Source organism: Bufo gargarizans, chromosome 4 (assembly GCF_014858855.1).
Source record: "Bufo gargarizans isolate SCDJY-AF-19 chromosome 4, ASM1485885v1, whole genome shotgun sequence".
In the NCBI taxonomy this organism is placed as follows: Eukaryota; Metazoa; Chordata; class Amphibia; order Anura; family Bufonidae; genus Bufo; species Bufo gargarizans.
The window spans coordinates 503,966,103-503,986,523 of NC_058083.1; the positions used below are offsets into that span (position 1 = coordinate 503,966,103).

Below are 20,421 nucleotides of genomic sequence, written 5' to 3' on the forward strand. Positions count from 1 at the left end.
CGCAGCCTCCACTGTTGAAATATTCATGCTTACCTGCTCCCTGCTGCTCTGGTCCTCTACGCTGGCTCCTGCGTGTCCATCTTCTGGTATGTGCCTTGTTTAGTTTCTCCGCATGACAGGTATGGTCACCTGTTCCACTGCAGACAACGATTGGCTTCAGTGGTGATGTGTCCACAAGAGACACATTACCACTGAAGCCAGTGGTAGGCTGCAGTGGAGCAGGTGACCATTCCCATGACGTGGAGGAAGTAAACAAGCTGCAGACCAAAAGCTAGACACACGGTAGCCAGCGTGCAGGACCAGAGTGGTGGGGAGCAGGTAAGTATAAATCTGTAAATAGGAGAGGCAGGAATTTAGGTATTCCCAGTCAACCCCATTAGCCAAATTTAGGAGACAGGGAGAACAGGCCACACGTCTAAGGTCATATAAATGGCTGCCTGTGTGATCTTATAGGCATCATAATCAATAACCATCTTCACAGTACACAGGATACTAATACCCACCAATGATCATTAATCTTACCATACGAGAGGCTTGTCTGGCTATTCTGTACACAGTCCAACCATTAGAGACATTCTCCAGCTGTTGCTTTATCACAGTCTTCACTTCAGGTGACAATGCTTTTTGGCTCGCCACAAAAATAACGGTAGCAAGAGCAACCTAGTAAAAAGGACAGCATAATGGGCAATTAGTAAATAAATTAAAGTGGTTGTCAGCTATACGCTACCTCTAAGACTAGGGATTCTAGCCCTGTATGTTTAGATCTAGAAATGAATGCATTGCAGCTGCACAAAAAAATCCTTCAGCAAAACCCCAGCCTAAACCGGCCAATGTGGACATCATGTAGCCCTCATTTATGGAGATGAAAAGTTCTCTGCTCTGGATAACAGGTGGGCCCTAAGAGGGTCTAATGTGGGCCTAAAAGGACATATAGCAGCTGTCCTACGGAAAGCTCATTTAAAAGCAAAGCTACACTGCAGTGAAATCCTGTAGCTCATCAGCTGTACCAGTTATCATAGATATTTTGTGCTACTTACCAACAGCTCCTGTTGTTTGTCTGTGGTCGATCGGCCAATGACTTTGTACAGTTCCACCAGGTCCCCCAACATCCCGTCCCCGAGCACCGGCAGCTGCATGGCCACAGAGGCCAGACAATGACACAGACAGATCCTGGCAGAGTCCTGTGCGTTGTGCAACTGAGTGAGGAGGGATTCCACTACAGACTGGCTCAGATACGGGCGGCACTTTGCCAGCTTCACCATGCAGGACAACGCGGTCTAAAGAAACAGGGAAACATGATGTGATATTATCTATAAAGACAATTAGGTGGAGGAATTTTCACGAAATCCAAAAGGAAATCTGCGCCACAAACTGCATCCCATTGATTCTGATGAGAAATACACACAGTGGGTCACACGGTGGCAGATTTTATCCACTTCCTCATTAAAGGTATCATGTCAATTCTTTCCACAGCTTCTGCACAGAAACAGCGGAGGGTGGTCACATGAGGATTAGGCGGCTAAGTCAGGCTGTTTACATGGTTAAAATCGGTCGCGGATTCCATTACGGAAAATGTCCATCTTCTGCCACAGAATACACTATCAACAACCGCCTCTCATTACCTTCAATTGAAAAACGCCACTATACGGAAATAGTAGCATTTTCTTCTGCTGCAAATTACAAATCCAGAAGTGGCATGTGTGGCAAGCGGATTGAGAGTGGTTTTTACACTGAAGTCAATGGGGAAGCAGAAAAAAAACTCTTGCAGTTATAGAAGCAGTTTTTACAAGCATTTTCACCCACCAAAAACACTTCTAGAAATCTGCCACCAAAAACAATCTGTTTTTGTCTCTTTATGGAGAGCGTGTGATGTGTGTGATGAGTCTTATAGGCCATGCATGCTCCAGCGGTGTATAGTGTAAGTGACGCCGAGTCTGGTTATGTCATTTTTATCCTAATACTCACTTGCATTTCAACGCTGTGCTCCCACAAACCAGCAGTAAAATGCATTGACAGGACTCCTCTGAGACCTCTCCATTATGTGCATGAGCCCTGGAGTCTCCTCAATGTGTTTTACTGTTGGTTTGTGGGAGCACAGAGTCCGAATTCAAGTAAGTATTAGGATAAAAATGACATAACCGGACTCAGCGTCACTTACACTATACACCGCTGATTCTAGTTGGGGGGTGTTTTGGAGCTGACAGATTCCCTTTAAACAAGCCTTGAGCCATGACTTGCAAAATAACTAAGCCAATACCTCATCTGCAGACAGCTGTTCTGGGGTGATTGACCCTTATCAGTGCAAAGCAGAGATTACTGGCTTAACTGGGTGAGAGGCCTAGGTCAAGATTCAGGGGCTACTATATCTTCTTAGGCCCCTTTCAGACGAGCGAGTGTCTGTGTGGACTCACAGCGCAGCACCCAGCCTGAATTTCCAGCACTGCCGAGGTCACATAGAATTCTATTAATTTATGATGCTATGTAACCCTTACAGTTCTGGAATGTATTGGATAACACTGACAGCATTATGTAATTGTCATCCAATACATTCCAGAACTGTAAGGGTTACATAGCATCATAAATCAATATAAATGCTATGCGACCCTGGCAGTGCGGGAAGTTCAGGCCTGATCTTGCGCTGCGAGTCCGCAGCAAAACACTCGCTTGTCTGAAAGGGGCCTTATGGAGAGTGCCTAAACGGCATGAGAAGTCTCATAGACCAGTCAACGCTCCTCTGGAATTCTGGGAAGATGGTATGCAAATGAGCTCTTGGCAAGCTCTGCCTCTAATGCCATAGCTACCTTACATTAGAGGTAGAGCTTGTTAAGAGCTCATTTGCATACCATCATCTTGTTTTCAGCTACTGATTGTTTGCCGTGGATTTTAATCGTGTGGACATGACCTCAGCCATTGATTGGTACCAGAGATTCCGCAGCAGATTTCCAGCAGAAAAATCTACATAAGCCACTATGCTATCATTAGGCCTCACTCAAACTGTTTTTTTTATTTTTTATTGTTAAAGTGAGTCTGTCACCTAATCTGAGCCTTTTAGACCGCTCAGATCAGGTTATAGACTCCTGTGCCCTCATTACAATGGTACCGTTATTTGTTCTGTCCCTCGTCGAGATCTTAAAAAAAAAAAAAAGACTTTTTAAACTTATGCTAATAAGGTTCGGCAAGTGCCCAGAGGCGGCGTTACTGCAGAAAGTGCCCAGGTCCCTCGGCGATATGCCCAGAAAAGCACACCTCTTTCACCCCTATGGCCTGCCCTTGTTTCCTATTATTACCTCTCCCTCCCAGATCTCGCACCTGCGCCGCTCTACACTTGCCGGCACCTGCGCTCTGCTTTGCCCATTATGGGCAGAGGAACTGGTAGTTGGACTGTGCATGTGCCATCTTGGTTGGAGAGTAGTTGGTAATAATAGGAAACAAGGGCGGGCCAGAGGGGTGGTTTCCTCGGCACATCGCCGAGGAGCCTGGGCACTTGCTGCAGTAACGCTGCCCCTGGACGCTTGCCGAACCTCATTAGCATAAGTTTAAAAAGGTCTTCTTTTAAAGATCTTGGCAAGGGACAGAACAAATAAAGGTACCATTGTAATGAGGGCACAGGAGTTAATAACCCGATCGGGGCGGTCTAAAAGGCTCAGATTAGGTGACGGACTCCGTTTAAATCTGCCTTTTCAATGGGAGACAGTGACCAGTGCTTCTCAAAAAAGAATCGTCCTGCCCTATCTTGCTGTGGTTTCTGCACTTTAAAGAGCTGTGAGACTGGTGAGGGGCCACACACTGATCAGCCTCTGAATGAATGGAGCTAATCAGCTTGCAGACCCGGTATCAGAAGCAGAAACCTGAGGCCCAGACTCGGCTTTCTGCTACAGGTAAAATAATCATCTAATTTTGTGAACACACGCTTCGAGAGCAATGAATGTACTGAGTTATAATAACATAACGCACAATGCCAGTTCTACCGCCATACCCCTTCGCCCTTCATTAGTTCACTGCACCTTTAAAGTCTGCTGTGCACCAGCGCTGCTGTCCTGACTGCTCAGGACAAGAAGAGATTCAAGGCCAAATACAGCATCCTTCTCCAGAGCCAAAGGATCTGAAAGTAAAATAGGAAGTGAATCATTCGGTTTAGGCAAGCATTTGTGACCATAAATGTATCACATTTATAATCCAATTCCATAAAGCAAATACCAAACAATTCAATTTTCCAGGTCGTGCCAAGAATCACGTCAAAGTGACTTTAAGGTGAATAGAAGACTACATTCGTCGCTGACATAACATGCAATTGGTATTTTGGAGAGTCCTTGAAGATTAAAGAGGTTTTCTGGGATTTTGATATTGATGATCTATCCTCAGGATAGGTCATCAGTATCTAATCAGTGCGGGTCCGACACCAGAACTCCCACCGGTCAGTTGTTTTAGAACGCACTTGTGCTCCTGTGGGCGCTGTGGCCTTCCCTGTGCTTACCAAGCACAGCACCGTCCATTGGAGAGCATCTGTGCTTGGCAACGCAGTTGAGCCCCATTCACTTGAATGGGTCTGAGCTGTGTTTAAACTATGTGACCATGTGGAAAAGGACATGGTGCTCACTAGAGTGCCATTTTCAAACCGCTGATTGGCAGAAGTGAGGGAGTCAGACCCTATATGGTCACCCGCTGCAAAAATGCACCATAGCGATTGCCTGTTTCAATCAGTGCCACAGACTTAGAGTAGAGCAATAGAGCACAAGCTTGACTACCAGTCAGTACAAATGCCCTCTCACTTTGGTCATGCGGAGGAACTGGAGGAAACAGGGGGACTGGTGTTCCTGGTGCTAGTGATTTGTGGGGGTCCCAGTGGTGGCACATCCACTGTTGCAGCATTTAGCAGCTTTATAGAGTATACAGGGGATAAATGCCTCTGGCTTTAATATCCCTTTAAAAACAAAAATGATGCTCCCTACTACATGGCCTGTAAGAAAAAAAAACAGACACCCACAGAATTACATTTTAGTCCACAAGTTTAATCTTGTTGGAAGCAACTATGCATACACATCTTACTAGTGCAACTACTCCATATTGTGTATGTATGGGCTAAATGAGTAAAGTGGACATTTTTTGAATTATAGTAACGTATTAACTCACCTATATCCTGACAAGAAGCTACAATATTGGTGAGGACGGTCACCCCGTGAGCAGCAATGCCGCGATTACTGTGATAACTGCACTCCTGTGCCAGCTTAATCAGGTCAGTATACCTGGCTGTACCCGATATGGCCCCTAAAAGATAAAAGCATAAGTAAAAATAGACAGAATGCAGAAAAAATTAATCCAAAACCCTGGCAAACGCCTGCTAATCCAGCAAGGGACTATTTTGGTCATACGTTATATTACGAGGATTTTCTGTTGCTGGGTGAAAATACTTTTACATTGCATTGTAAGATTTAGTGTAAATTGGTCTGATTGTGTGAAGAATCTTGATGAGTAAACTCAGTTTAATGGGGTTTACTGGTGACCTAATCTCAGGATAGGTCATCTATATGTGATTGCGGGGGTCTGACTACCAGCACCCCCTGCCGATCAGCTGTTTGAAGCGGCTGCAGTGCTCAGACAAGCGCTGTGGTCTCTTCAAAGTACATTGTCTAGCAGTTGTGCTTGCTATTATATCTTAGGCTCGTTTCAAACTGTCGGCAACCTCTTCCGGCATTAAATGCCATGATTCTCAGCATATCTGTCAGATCGCGGCTGGCTCACCACTGGACCCCATTATAGTTAAAGGGATTCTGTCATCAAGATTTTCGATATGGAGCTGTTCATATCATCCTCTCAGCCTCCATTATCTAATTAAAAATATACACTAGTTTTACCCCCACCTGTCCTTTCCAGTTTTATTAATATGCTAATTACCTTATTTCCTAGCTTCTAGGATTAACCAATTTAAGGAGTGGTGGAAGGGAGATGAGGAGAAACATTGGGTGCACATTGAGCAGTCGCAAACTCCGGGACGTAACTTGCGGGCCCTCCTCATGGCCGCACTACATGAAAGCTATTTAGGCATTCAACCTGCATATTATATCTCCACCTCCCTGGCTCTATGGAAAACATATCATGATAAAGGTACATCCACTCTGATATCATTGGCGCATTTTACCCCAATCGAATCTCTCCAATGCTTATCCACGGACCTCAACCTGAGAGGATGGAGAGACAGAGGGATTGGAACGGTAGCAGATCTTGTGTCAGGATCAGCCTTAAAATTGTTTGACACTATCATGCGAACCTTTATTATACCCCCTAAAGAAGTCTTTTCCCATCTTAAAATAAGACATATATTAGGGAATAACCCGACCTTCAGTCTTAGAGGTCATATTCAGCTGTTAATCAGATGGTCTGCAGCAAATTCACTATATTCTGGAATCAGATTCCTATATATGTACTTAGGGGACAAGGACAAGTTTCTCAAAACGGCTCCACTCATGAAGCTGCAAACAAAATCGCTACCTCAACCCTTAAATGCTCCTCACACCTGGAGGCTTACATCAAAACTACACTTAGATGGTACTTTACCCCAGTTAGGCTACACGCGATTTTCCCCAATGTGAGTGTGCATTGTTGGAGGGGATGTAGTTGTAAGGGGACATTGTTACACATTCTGTGGTCCTGCCCGGGGATTTATGCTCTTTGGAAGCAGGTATTTACCAGGATCTCTGGGATTGTGGGTCACCAGATCTCTCCAGACCCAGCTCTAGCTCTACTTCTTATAGACTTAGACAAATTCCCATCCAAATGCAGGGTCATTGTAACCCATTTATTGATTGCTACTAAACTAGCAATCACAAGAAATTGGAAAAGTGATAACATCCCCGATATTCAGATTATCGGAATGGTAGATACGACAAGATCTTATGAGTATATGATAGCGCATCAGGCCTACCAAGTGACTCGTCACATTCGGGCATGGGAATCGGGTTAGTCTTTTTCAAGGGGATGTAATGTTGTTAAGGTTCTGATCTGCCGAACCCTGAGGGCATAAGCTGAATTATGATGTATTTAGTGTACACATGTGTTTTGCTGTGATTGGATGACACGACTGTGATTTAGTTTTGTTTTAATTTGCATTATTTACTTTATTGATTCACTCGAATTGGATATGTTCTCTAATATGGCAATTGTTTGCACTGATTTTGTTCTCTTTTTCCTTAAAAGAAAATGTGGAGTTATTTGCTTAAATTTCATTGCAATGTCTGGCAAATGTATCTTTGTATTTTGAGCAAATACTTTGACAATAAAAATCTATTAAAAGTAATATGCTAATTACCTTACTAATGTGCCTAAGGGGCTGTCCCTCCGGACGTTTGTGCCCAGCCGCGCCCCTTATCTCGTAGCCCAGCGCCGCCCCACTGCTAATTATGCACTCCTCTCATCGCCGATGGTGCGCCGTAATCTCGCGCATGCGCCCAAAATCCACTGGTCAGCGCCTGCGGGCGAAGTGCGCAGACAGCTGGTGCATGCGCGCGTCGTTCGCTGAGGGCGCTGACCAGTGGATTTAGGGTGCATGCGCCAGATTACGGCGCACCATCGGCGATGAGAGGAGTGCATAATTAGCAATGGGGCGGCGCTGGGCTACGAGATAAGGGGCGCGGCTGGGCACAAATAGCCGGAGGGACAGCCCCTTGGGCATGTTAGTATGGTAATAAGCATATTAATAAAAACGAGATTTTTGTATAACTTACCAGTAAAATCTCTTTCTCGCTCTTTCCTTGGGGGACACAGAAGACCTTGGGGTATAGCTCATCTCCATAGGAGGCGTGACACTAAGTGAAAGCTGTTAAGCCCCTCCTCCATCAGCTATACCCTCAGCCTGGAGAGAGAGGCTGCCAGTTGCGTGTCCAAGTAGTGAGAAAAGGCAAAGTCCAACAAGTGGAAACAACAAGCCAACTACCCAAAGGGTAAACAAAACTCGGAAACCGTGCAGAAAAAAAAAAAAACAATGAATGGGTGGGTGCTGTGTCCCCCAAGGAAAGAGCGAGAAAGAGATTTTACTGGTAAGTTATACAAAAATCTCGTTTTCTCGCCCAATTTCCTTGGGGGACACAGAAGACCTTGGGACGTTCAAAAGCAGTCCAAGAGGGGAGGGACCACAGCACCAAGGCGAAGCACCCGAAGGCAGCACGGAAAAAGCCACCTGCAAAACCAGGCGGCCCAAGGCAGCAGCCGCCGAAGCCAGAGTACGCACTCTGGAGAACCTAGTAAAGAGTGCAAGGAAGACCGTGGCCACCCGCACAATGGCATGGCGGAAGCCCAATGCCTCCGGCCCCGGAGGCACCAACCGCTCTGGTGAAATGAACGGTGACACCAAAAAAACAGAACCCTGCCCTTGATGCAGCAACCACAGCAATAGCCATTTGGTTAAAGCGGAGGAAAGCACCCAGGAGCCGTCAACCTTGGCGCGGCCCTCCTGGAACACAAGAGACCGAGCGTCGACAAGAGTCGGAGATGTCCAAGCAAAAAAACTGCAGACACTTCAAGTAACAGAGTCCCAGTCGCAGGTCCAGGCCAGACTGGAGAAGACAGAATCATGGGAAGAGAAAGGCAGAGTAGGGGAATGCCCAGCTTCCTAAAGAACCCCAGGTAAGATCCTAAGTCAGACAACAGAACCTGGACGAAGCACGGCCGGGAGCGAACACTAGCGTGCTCGCTGGACTCGTCTGGGCAGGCGGGAGGAAACCCAATGCGAGTAAGCGCAGATCAGTGACACGGGCAAAAAGGTTGGTAAAACTGGTCCCGTCGGCCCCCGAGCAACGCCGTCCCGTATCCACACGGAGTGGGGGAGCAGAAGGACAAACGGAAGGAACCGAAAGGGACCCGGCCAGCATCCAACAGACGCCAGGACAGGTCAGGCTAAGTCCTTGTCGCTGTAGCCACCACAGGAAGGTGTTCTACAGTCCCGGTGTGGGGGCTTGAAGGGTAATCTTGACAGAAGAAAGTAGTCCCGCCAGGTTACCGAGAAGGTAAAGTCCAAGCAGGACCATCGCCCAGAATGGTAAAAGTAATCTGCACCCAGCGGGAGGACAGAATGCGGCAAACCCGGTAACTAGGCACACAGCCAGTACAGCCAGTGTGAACAATGGAGACAGTATGAGGTCATAAGGAACACCGGGACCATCCACATGAACAACCATGTTCTCCCCAGAGGGGAGGGCAGTGAAGGAACAGCCCCTGAAGCCTGGCCGGGGCAGAAGCCACATCGGAGTAAAACTGTCCCAGGAGAAGCCAAAACAGAGCCGTCGAGAGAAAACAGTCGAGAAGACGGATGACACCCTCCAACCGCAAGGAGGAGTGGGCAACAGGGAAGCCACAGGACCGCTCAAAAGCAGAACTCCGCTACTCCGAGATGTCCGGCCCACCAATTCGCAGAAGGCGAATACCCTAATGAACCGAAAGTGGAGGTCCCTGGGACCTGGGTAATCGAGCACCCAAGAGAAGTTGGGCGACCTGCTCGAAAAGAGCGGCTAGAACCTGGTAGCAAAACAAACTGAAGCACGGAGGGTGCCAACAGGAAGGACTCAAACCAAAACGCATCCAAGAGGAGGAATGGCAACAGGCGAGGGAACCGTAATCTCGCCAGAGCCAACGTAGACTGCGAGGGACGCTGGAGACAGCACTCTCGACCATGTGACCGCTTGCGCTGGGAAGCAATGCCACAGGGGAACTAATGGGTACGCATCTAGGAACCACAAACACTCCCCAGGCGGAAGGGCCAACGAATATGGTGGATACCGTCACAACGGAAACACAATATACCCTCCGAACAGAGAATGGATACCACCCAGCTCGCTGCAGTAGAGAGCAATAGAGCCCGTCCTGCAGGTGAACAGAAAGATCTCTTCAGAGAAGAGTGCCAGGCCGGCGGCAATCACCGTATCCCAAGAGAAAAAAACGGCAAGTCGCAGGAAGAATGGAGGCATACGTACAAGCATACCCATAAGCAGTGAGAAAGCCAACCCACCTACGGAAGGAGAAGGCATACACGGCCCAACAACGCACAGAGTGCACAAGAGCGTCCGCCCACTGCGAAATAGTCATCCAGCAAAGAGGGCCAGCCACAGAGTCCCACAGAATCCACGGAAGTGCAAAGTGCAACCGGAAGGGGGGACATACACAAGACTAGTATGGCATGCGATGGAACGCAAGCAGTCCGCCCAGAAGAGAGGGAAATGTACTTGGCAAACATTGCAGACAGCAAGCGTGCAAAGCCCGCCCCACAAGGGGGTGATGCCCAAGACCAGTACCTACGTCAGAGAAGTAGGACATACCATATTCCGCCCAGAGGGCCATGCACATGGCCACACAGCATCCAGCAGGACGTCCACCTAGTGAAAAGGGGACATGCACAGGGTTATCCTAGCATTAAGTGAGTGTGCAATAATCCACCAAACACCGAATTTTGTGAGAGTACAACTACTCCGCCGATGAATGGGGACAAGTACAAGTCCAGCACAGCATATACAAGGACAGTTGTGAGTCCTGTGAGCGTACAAAAGTCCACCCATGGAATTAGGGGTGGTCACGCACAAGGCCAGCACCGTATCCAATGGGAGTGCAGCATCTGGTGAGAGTGCAGGATGCTGCCCAGAAGGGGGAGCCATGCCCATGGCCAGTACTGCAACCAGGGAGAATGCGAGCACCCCGCCATGGATGGGGGTCATGCACCTGGCCAGCAGCACACTGGCGAGAGAACGACCCCAGTCAGTGAGGGTGTATGCATGGCGCTTGAGGGAAGAAGGCATGCCCAAGGCCGGCAGCGAATCCAATGAGAATGCAGCATACCGCCTATGGAAGGGGGTTATGCACATGGCCGGCTGCCCAGCACCATAACCGATGAAGTGCAGTATTCCGCCTAAAGGAAGGGGGTCATGCACATGGCCGGCTGCCCAGCACCATAACCGATGAAGTGCAGTATTCCGCCTAAAGGAAGGGGGTCATGCACAAGACCGGCAGCGAATCCAGTGAGTGCAGCATTCCGCCTATGGAAGGGGGTCATGCACAAGACCGGCAGCGAATCCAGTGAGTGCAGCATTCCGCCTATGGAAGGGGGTCATGCACAAGACCGGCAGCGAATCCAGTGAGTGCAGCGTTCCGCCTATGGAAGGGGGTCATGCACATGGCCGGTATCAAATCCAGTGAGTGCAGCGTTTCGCCTATGGAAGGGGATCACGCACATGGCCGGCAGCGAATCCAGTGAAAGTGCAGCGTTCCCCTATGGGAGGGGGTGGTGCACCAGACCAACACCGTATCTGGTGAGAGTGCAGAATCCACCTATGGAAGGAGGACATGCACAAGACCGGCAACGAATCCAGTGAGTGCAGCATTCCGCCTATGGAAGGGGGTTGTGCACATGGCCTACCGCGAATCCAGTGAGTGCAGCGTTCTCGTGCACATGGCCAACACCGTATTCGGGAGAGTGCAGTATTCCACCTAAGCGGGGGGTCATGCACCAGGCAAGCCTGCAGCCCGAGAGAGTGCAGTATCCCGCCTAGGAAGGGGTTGTCATGCACATGGCAGGCACCAAAGCTGGAGGGTGACGAATTCTGCCTACAGAAAAAAAGAGAGCGCATGCACTTGGCCAGCGCTGTATCCCGGAGAGGGCAAGAACCACTTAGAAGGGAAACATGCACCAGCCGGGGAGTGCGACACCATGCCGCTCATGGAAGGAGCACGCATACAGGCGGCACTACTGAGATAAGGCTGCAGCGTCCTGCGCAGCGCACAAGAAATCCATTAGTTAACCATTTCATGTATTTCTAAATAAAAATTGCCTCACTGAGGCAGAAAGAAGTGCCACCATACAGGTGCACAGCATAGAAGTAGGGAAAAAAACAGGGGGGGGGGGGGCGCGCCAGCCAAACAGGCCCATCGGGAGCCGCCGGTACTCGAAGGGTTAACAGCCATCCAACCTGGGAAGGGAGGAGGAGGCGGCGCCGCGATCCCCTGGGGGCGGGGAACCTCCAGGGGGGAAGAATTCGCGCCTGGAGAAGATCCCGCCCCCTCCAACAGAGGCCGGAAGTTTGCGGCCTAGCAGGCCGTGAAGCCGGGGCCTAAATTTTCTGCGGCACCCGGCTGACCGGGGCCGCACAGGAAACCGGAGCGGACTGCCTGTACAAACCGGCCGCGGAAGCCCACCCCGCGGACCGGAAGTCAGGGGCCCGGGTGGAGCGCCGGAATGCGGCCCAGTAGGCCCGAAGCCTGGGCCAAAATTTGCGGCGCCCGGCCGACCGGAAGTCGCCGACGGCCGGCCGGAATCGTTGGAGCATCGTGCTCAAGCCAAATGCCGGCCACGGGAGTCTACCCCGCAGGCCAGAACAGTCGGGGGCCGGGAAGGAGCGCCGGAGTGCGGCCCAGCTCGGAGGTGCGGCCCAGCAGGCCGGGAAGAAGCGCCGGAGGTGCGGCCCAGCAGGCCGGGAAGAAGCGCCGGAGGTGCGGCCCAGCAGGCCGGGACGTAAAAAACTCACAGCACTGCCGTCAGGAACGGGCCCCCGGCCCAGAGCAGCGCATCGGTAAGGGGATGGGGGGACCCTGAGACCGGGTGCCCGTGCGGCTGCGAGCACAGCGTTCCCAGGAGGGACGCTGATAGGTGAAGGGAGGCGATGTGGCTGCCTATTCGCAGCATTCTGCAGCTAGAATGTCCCATGAAGGCCAGGAAGGGAGGAGAGGGAGCAGGGAGTAGATTGTCGCCCCGCAGCACCCCAGGGGCCAGCCTAGGTCCAGCAGTGACAGAAGGGTCCAGAGGCCCAGTATGGGGTCAGGCACGCAGGAGACCAGGGTGGGGGGTGGGGGACGTAGGGCTGGAGAAGCCACTCTCTCACCATAGTCGTCTTCACCCTCGGTCCATTCCAGCAGGGTCGCCCCTTCAGCTACTGGCACCGTAGTGGCAGGACGCTGGAAGAGGGACTTGGCGTGCGGGCGACCCTTGCGCTGGCGGGATGTAGGGGAGCTGGGCTGCCCTGATCCACCTTGTCTTCTGTGGGGGAGGCAGCAGTGCGGGTGACCGACACTGGCGCAGCTCAACCCCGGGAGAAACAGAGAGGTCTAGTGCGTCTCTGTTGTCCCTGATGATCTGGAACAAAAAGAAAAGAAAAAAGTAAAAATCAAAATTTAAACAAGGAGAAAACAGCCCTGCAGTAGCAGGGAGTGTCTTGCCTCCTTGGACACTAAGCAAAAACTGGCAGCCTCTCTCTCCAGGCTGAGGGTATAGCTGATGGAGGAGGGGCTTAACAGCTTTCACTTAGTGTCACGCCTCCTATGGAGATGAGCTATACCCCAAGGTCTTCTGTGTCCCCCAAGGAAATTGGGCGAGAAAAACGATTTTTATCCAAAATGAAAGGACAGGTGGGGGCAAAACTAGTATATTTTTAATTAGATAATGCAGACTGAGAGGATGATATGAACAGCTCCATATCGAAAATCTTGATGACAGAATCCCTTTAATGGGGCCGGACAGCATTCCGGTAGTGTCTGGCAATACCGGATACGGCAGGCTGCTCCCGGCCAGAACAGCTTCAGCAAACGCAAATCTGAAACAGGCCTTAATGCTATTCACTTGAATGGAACTAAGCTGCACAAAAGCTATCTGACCTATGGAAGTGATGTCACAGGCCTAGGAAGAGGCCATGGTGTGTGGTCTCTTCAAACACCTGATTGATGGGAGTGGGGCCAGGAGTGTAGGTCATGAATATTAAAATAGTGAAATACCCCTTTCATTGAGTCACAATTTTGATCCTTCGGGGAGAATTGTACCTGGGGCAGAATTGAAGTACTGCTTGATAGAGATGCTGCCGGAGAGAGTAGAGAGCACAGAGACCATTCCCAGTTTCAGGCTGTCGTATGGTGTCTGAAGAGCACATTCACATAAAGCCTAAGAGAGAGAAAGGGTCAGCTCACAGATCTCCACATGAAGCACACTACATACCAATAGAAATGTGGGCAACATTAGTAAGGTTCCCAACAATATTCACTACTTTTCATTATCCAATTCAGGACCACAAAAGCTTTAAACTCCTCTGAACTCCTCCTGTCTTTTCTTTTGTAGCCTACGGAGTTCTCAATGAGCGCTACGTAGCAAACAGAGGCAGCAGCGATATCAAGTGATCGCCGGATGCCCCCTTAGCACATACAGATCAGCTCTGCCAGTGACTAATGTCACAACAGTGTTTTATTCTTTACATTTGAAGACCGACTTGGAAATAATGAACTATAAATATAACTATTACATAGATTTCTTTTACTTTTTGCACACTAAACTCCTAACAAAACACAAAAAAAATCCCCAAAGAGTATCAGGACCATCACACTATTACTTGTCCGAAATCACTAAAAAAGGTATCTAGTCAATTAGGAATGAAGTATTCTGTTTTTTAGGAGTTAATGTTAAATGTTTAAGAAGTCTGAAATCCAAATGCTGTCTCGGAGACAGCTCTCAAGCCACAGCCTCCATACACTTTACACTGCAGCTCTGCTTGTGCAGCCTAGCTGCTGAATATAAGCACAAGCCCTCCACAGGCTCACCGGGAAGTCAGTCATGTTGAGAGGCATCTGTGCTCATAGTTCTCTTCATGAAAAAGTTATGTTTTTTATATCTTATAAAGCACCACACCTGTATATTGTCCCTGTTCCAGGTGTGGGGAGTTTTGTTGGCCAGAAATTTCAGATCCTGAATAGCAAGTCTCTTCACCGCTTTCCTGGGGTCATTCTTCAGGTACTGCAGCAACAGCTGAATCTGAGGGGAGAAAGGCAAGGCCGTCAAGCAAGGTCAAACGTTTCGGAATGGAAGAAGTTTCCAATATCTAAAAGAGACACCCCACCCCCTGAAGAAACATGTAAATGTGCCATAAAGGGGTTGTCTGCCACTGCCACTGATCAGCTGTTTTTTTCAGACTCGGCACCAGAAAGAACAAAGTGGATGGTGCTGGAAGCAGAAAGCTCAGTTGACTGTGTAGTGGCAGTGCCGGCATTCTGCAGCACAGCTTCCATTCAAGTTGTGGATGTCACACCTGCCTGATATTGACGACCTAGCCCGAGGACAGGTCATCAATATTTAGAACCTGGACAACCCCCATAAATGTATACTGCATTAACATTTTTATAGATCTCACATCTATACTAGCATATGAGAACCTCCAGCAAGAAGCCTGAGGTTGCACTACTAAGGGATTCTGATAACAGCATTTCCCTTCTGATTTCTCTTGGGTTTACTAACAGGGCTTCAAATAACCACCAATATCAAAGTGGATAGATGGGATGAGGTGCTTGAGCTCTTATTTAAGGTATCAGTTAGTGAATCTCAGAGTCTCGCAGGTATATCTCTTAGGGTACGACCATACAGTGCGGCTGTGCTGTGCTTGGGATACGGCTGCTTGGAGCGAGTACCATGAGGCCGTATGAGATGCAGCTGCATTGTATTAACTAATTAGAAACGTATTGCTCCTTCTGTCTTCACTGGTAATGGCCACCGCACAGAAGAAACAATGCATTTGGAATTAGTTAATAGGAAGCAGCTGTGGCTCATATGGCCACGCGGTACTGGGCCACATTCCAAGCACAGCATGGCTGCTCCGTGTGGTCGTTACCCCAGCAGATGGACTATAGGACAATGTATAGAGCTCTGGAGGCAGATGAATGGGACTGTGCCAGGGCTGGGAGTCGGAGCTCCCACATTCCGTTATTGATAGCCTATCCCAGGGGTCAGAAATCTCAGGCACTCCAGCCGTTGTTAAACTACAACTCCCAGCATGCTCCAATCACTTCTATGAGAGTTTTGTGAACATCCTAGCAACTATACCTGCTAGTTATTGTAGTTTCAAAACAGTTGGCGTGCCGGAGATTGCTGATCCTGGGCCTATCCTAAAGCCATTAATATTACAACCTTGGAACCCCTCCTTTAAGAACAATCTATGCAAACCCCCCATGTACCTGTTTAGGAATGTCCACTAAGGAAGATGCAGCGAGCAAGGTGAAGGTGTGCAGTGTGACAATCACCATCTTTGTAGAGGGGTACGAGGTGACAAGCTGCTGCAGAAGATGTCGGCTGTTAGAAGCCAAAATGGCATCATGGTGCATGTGCTGTAGAATGGGAATCAGCTTCAGCTTTAAATCGACTGGGGTGGCCAAGCCTATGATAAAGAAAGAATTCCTGGATTTCTGTTCTCACTGTAAAATCCTTTCCTTGTCCAGTGCACTGGGGGACACGGTCTTACCCTCAGCTGTAGACTGTACACGAATGAGAAAAGCATCAAAGTGACAGAATATCAGCACAAGATGAAGAAAAGAAAAACCTCTCACCTTGGATCATTTCTCCAATTTTGTTACAGATTCCAGCAGCAAAATCTCTGAAGAACAAAAAATAAACGAGAGGAAATGCACATGAGAGCGGCTTTACACTGCTTTGAGTTACTACAGTGATCTTGTGGATTACTCTGGATTAGAATAGTCAGTGATCGGATCCTTTTTATCTCTCCCTACAGCCTGACCCTTATCAGCTCTTTGTATCAGACTGCAGAAGTGTCTGTGTATGGAAAGCATTAGACATGCATACCGCCACGCTCATGTCTGCGTCAGCCCAAAGACATCTCCAGAACCTCCTACTGAGGACATAGAGAAAACTCCTATTGTTCCTCTGATTCATTCTCATCTTCATTACTCGTATTCACTTCTGACTAGCCTCCCTCCTCCATACTTTCTCCTCTGTAGAATCTATCCTGAACGCAGCAGCCAGGCTCATCTTTCTGTCCAACCGCTGCACCGATGGCTCTATCCTGTGCCAGTCACTTCACTGGTTGTCCATCCACTATAGCAGGGGCAAACTTCGGCACTCCAGCTGTTGTGAAACTACAATTCCCAACATGCTCCATTCATTTCTATTGGAGTTCTGAGAAGAAATGAGCAAGTATGCATGCTGGGAGTTGTAGTTTCACAACAACTGGCGTGCCGGAGGTTGTCTACTCTTGCACTATACAATACAATTTAAAGTCTATGCATACCTTAAGGCGCATTTTATTATGATTATATTTTACTCATTTTGGGCTAAAAATCATTTTTTTTTCATTCGTCTTTATTAAAAATGTTCAGATGTTTCAGAGATACAGGGTTAAAAATCAGTCTGTTTGCAGGCTGTCAGTTTTTGTTTTCTTTAAATTCTGTCATCTGACGGCTCATGTGTAGCTCTTACCTATTGAAAAAAACGAGATTTTTGTATAACTTACCAGTAAAATCTCTTTCTCGCTCTTCCTTGGGGGACACAGGAACTCTTGGGTATAGCTTATCTCCATAGGAGGCGTGACACTAAGTAAAAGACTGTTAAGCCCCTCCTCCAGCAGCTATACCCTCAGCCTGGAGAGAGAGACTTCCAGTTATGTGCCCAAGTAGTGCAAGACAAAGGCAAGGAGTAACCAAAACCAATACCAACAAGCCAGAAAAAAAAAACACCCGAAGGCCAACAAAAAAAACAATGGGCGGGCGCTGTGTCCCCCAAGGAAGAGCGAGAAAGAGATTTTACTGGTAAGTTATACAAAAATCTCGTTTTCTCGCCCAATTCCTTGGGGGACACAGGAACTCTTGGGACGTTCAAAAGCAGTCCACAAACAGGGAGGGACCACAATCAAACGCGAACCAGGCACCGTAAACATCAAGGCACCGCCGCCTGCAAGACCAAGCGGCCCAAAGCAGCATCCGCCGAGGCATAAGTGTTCACCCTGTAAAACTTGGTGAACGTGTGCAAAGAAGACCAGGTGGCCGCCTTGCACAGCTGTTCAGCCGAGGCACGATTACGCTGAGCCCAGGAAGCCCCGACCGCTCTGGTAGAATGAGCGGTAACACCAAAGGGCGGATCCCTGCCCCGAGCACGGTAAGCCTCAATGATAGCCATCTTGAGAAAGCGGGCAACAACCACCTTAGACGCCGCCAGTCCCCTGCGCGGACCCTCCGGAACCACAAACAGAGAATCCGTACGCCGAAAGGGTCTGGTCACATCCAGGTAGATCCTGAGAGCCCGAACAACATCCAGACGGTGAAGCTCCCGCTCCCGGGGATGCGACGGGGCCGGACACAGAGAAGGAAGGACAATATCCTCATTCAGGTGAAAGGCGGACACCACCTTCGGAAGAAATTCCGGAACAGGACGGAGAACCACCTTGTCCTGGTGAAAAACCAAGAAGGGCTCCACGCAAGAAAGAGCCGCCAACTCAGACACACGCCGAAGGGACGTGATAGCGACGAGAAAGAAAACCTTGCAAGACAACAAGCGAGGGGAAACCTTGCGCAGAGGCTCGAAAGGGGAAGATTGGAGAGCCGCCAACACAATGTTGAGATCCCAAGCAGGAACAGGAGGGCGATAGGGGGGAGCACAGTGAGCAACCCCCTGAAGAAAGGTCTTAACCGGACCGAGCGGAGCCAGCGGACGCTGAAAAAGGACCGAAAGAGCCGAAATCTGACCCTTCAGGGTACTGAGACCCAAGCCCAGAGCCAGACCAGACTGCAAAAAGGATAAAACCGTAGGAAGGGAAAACCTCAGAGGGGGAGTCCCCAAGGCCTCACAGAAAACCAAATAGGCCCGCCAGGTACGATAATAAATCCTGGCCGAGGCCGGTTTTCGTGCACGAATCATGGTACGGACCACGTCAGCCGAAAACCCCCGCCGCGTCAGGACCGCGGTTTCAATAGCCACGCCGTCAAACGTAGCGACCCTAAATGCTGGTGGAAGATCGGCCCCTGAGAGAGGAGGTCCTCTCTGAGAGGCAGAGGCAAGGGAGCGTCTGCCAGAAGCAACATAAGGTCGGCGTACCACGGACGACGCGGCCAGTCCGGGGCGATCAGGATAGCTGGCGTGCCCTCCGCCGCAATCTTCCGAAGGACCCGCGGAAGAAGAGGCAGGGGCGGAAACACGTAGAGGAGCGAAAACTCCGTCCAGGGGAGGACGAGCGCGTCCGCGCCGTAAGCGTCCGGATCTTTGGCCCTGGCCACGTAGATGGGAAGTTTGTAGTTGAATCTGGAGGCCATGAGATCCACGTCCGGACGACCCCAACGGAGACAAAGAGACTCGAAGACGTCGGGGTGCAGAGACCACTCCCCCGGGTCGATCGTCGTCCGACTGAGGAAATCCGCCGCCCAATTGTCCACCCCCGGAATGTATACGGCCGAAAGGGCCGGAACATGAACCTCCGCCCAGCGAAGGATCAGAGACACTTCCCTCATCGCCGCCGCGCTGCGAGTGCCCCCCTGGTGATTTATGTACGCCACAGCCGTGGCATTGTCCGACTGGACTCGAACAGGGCGACCCTGCAGCAACGAAGTCCAGTGTCGGAGCGAGAAAAGAATGGCTCTCAGCTCCAGAACATTGATCGGCAGTCTGGACTCCGACGGAGACCAAGTGCCCTGGACGGACCGGGGAGGAAACACTCCCCCCCACCCCCGCAGACTGGCATCGGTGGTAATCACCAGCCAAGTCATTGGCAGGAAGGACTTCCCCTGAAGAGGGGTCCGCAGCCACCAGAGGAGAGAGGAACGAACCTGGGGGGAAAGGGGAAAATGCCGATCCAGACTCTCCTGGGACTTGTCCCAAGCGGACAGAATGGCCGTCTGAAAGGTGCGGGAGTGGTACTGCGCGTAAGGAATCGCCTCGAAGCAGGACACCATCTGACCCAGGACCCGCATGCTGAACCGGAAAGAAGGACGGCGGTGGGACAGAAGGCTCCGAACCGACCGATGGAGGAGCAGGCGCTTCTCCAACGGAAGACGAACCACCGCTGAATCGGTATCCAGCAGCATCCCCAGAAAGACCAATTGCCGGGAGGGAACCAGAGAGGATTTGGGTAGGTTGATAACCCAACCAAACTGGCGCAAGGTCTGCAGCGAGAGATCCACGCTGGCTGAAGTCAGTGACAGAGAAGGCGCCTTGATCAGGAGATCGTCCAGATATGGAAGCAGAAAAACTCCCCTGGAACGAAGTAAGGCGAGGACCGGGGCCAGGATCTTCGTGAAAACACGAGGGGCCGTCGCCAGCCCGAAGGGAAGGGCAACGAACTGGTAGTGTTCGGACCCCACTGCAAAACGCAGAAAGCACTGATGACACCGTGCGATTGGAATGTGAAGGTAGGCGTCCTGGATGTCGATGGAGGCCAGGAACTCCCCCTGTTCCAGAGAGGCCACCACCGACCTGAGCGACTCCATCCGGAACCGCTGAAGACGAAGGAAGCGGTTCAGTCGTTTCAGATCCAGAATGGGTCGCACCGAACCCTCCTTCTTGGGGACCACAAAAAGGTTCGAATAGAACCCCTTGAACCTGTCTCCCATGGGAACCGGGATGATGACCCCTTTGTCTAGAAGAATCTGAACGGCAGCAAAGAAATCGGCCGCCCCTCGGGAATCCCGGGGAACCCGAGAGCG

General features: G+C 50.1%; 1 protein-coding gene across 1 annotated transcript in view; it reads right to left on the reverse strand.

The window, feature by feature from the left end:
- Nucleotides 1–20,421, reverse strand: part of INTS7 (integrator complex subunit 7) — a 75,600-nt gene that overhangs the window by 37,726 nt on the left and 17,453 nt on the right. The window contains exons 5-12 of the mRNA XM_044288809.1: nucleotides 16,324–16,370; nucleotides 15,955–16,154; nucleotides 14,639–14,761; nucleotides 13,783–13,900; nucleotides 5,131–5,265; nucleotides 4,005–4,102; nucleotides 1,038–1,277; nucleotides 523–660 (exon numbers count right to left, since the gene is read on the reverse strand). Coding sequence (XP_044144744.1) covers nucleotides 523–660; nucleotides 1,038–1,277; nucleotides 4,005–4,102; nucleotides 5,131–5,265; nucleotides 13,783–13,900; nucleotides 14,639–14,761; nucleotides 15,955–16,154; nucleotides 16,324–16,370 — 1,099 coding nt within the window. The remainder of the gene's footprint in view (nucleotides 1–522; nucleotides 661–1,037; nucleotides 1,278–4,004; nucleotides 4,103–5,130; nucleotides 5,266–13,782; nucleotides 13,901–14,638; nucleotides 14,762–15,954; nucleotides 16,155–16,323; nucleotides 16,371–20,421) is intronic.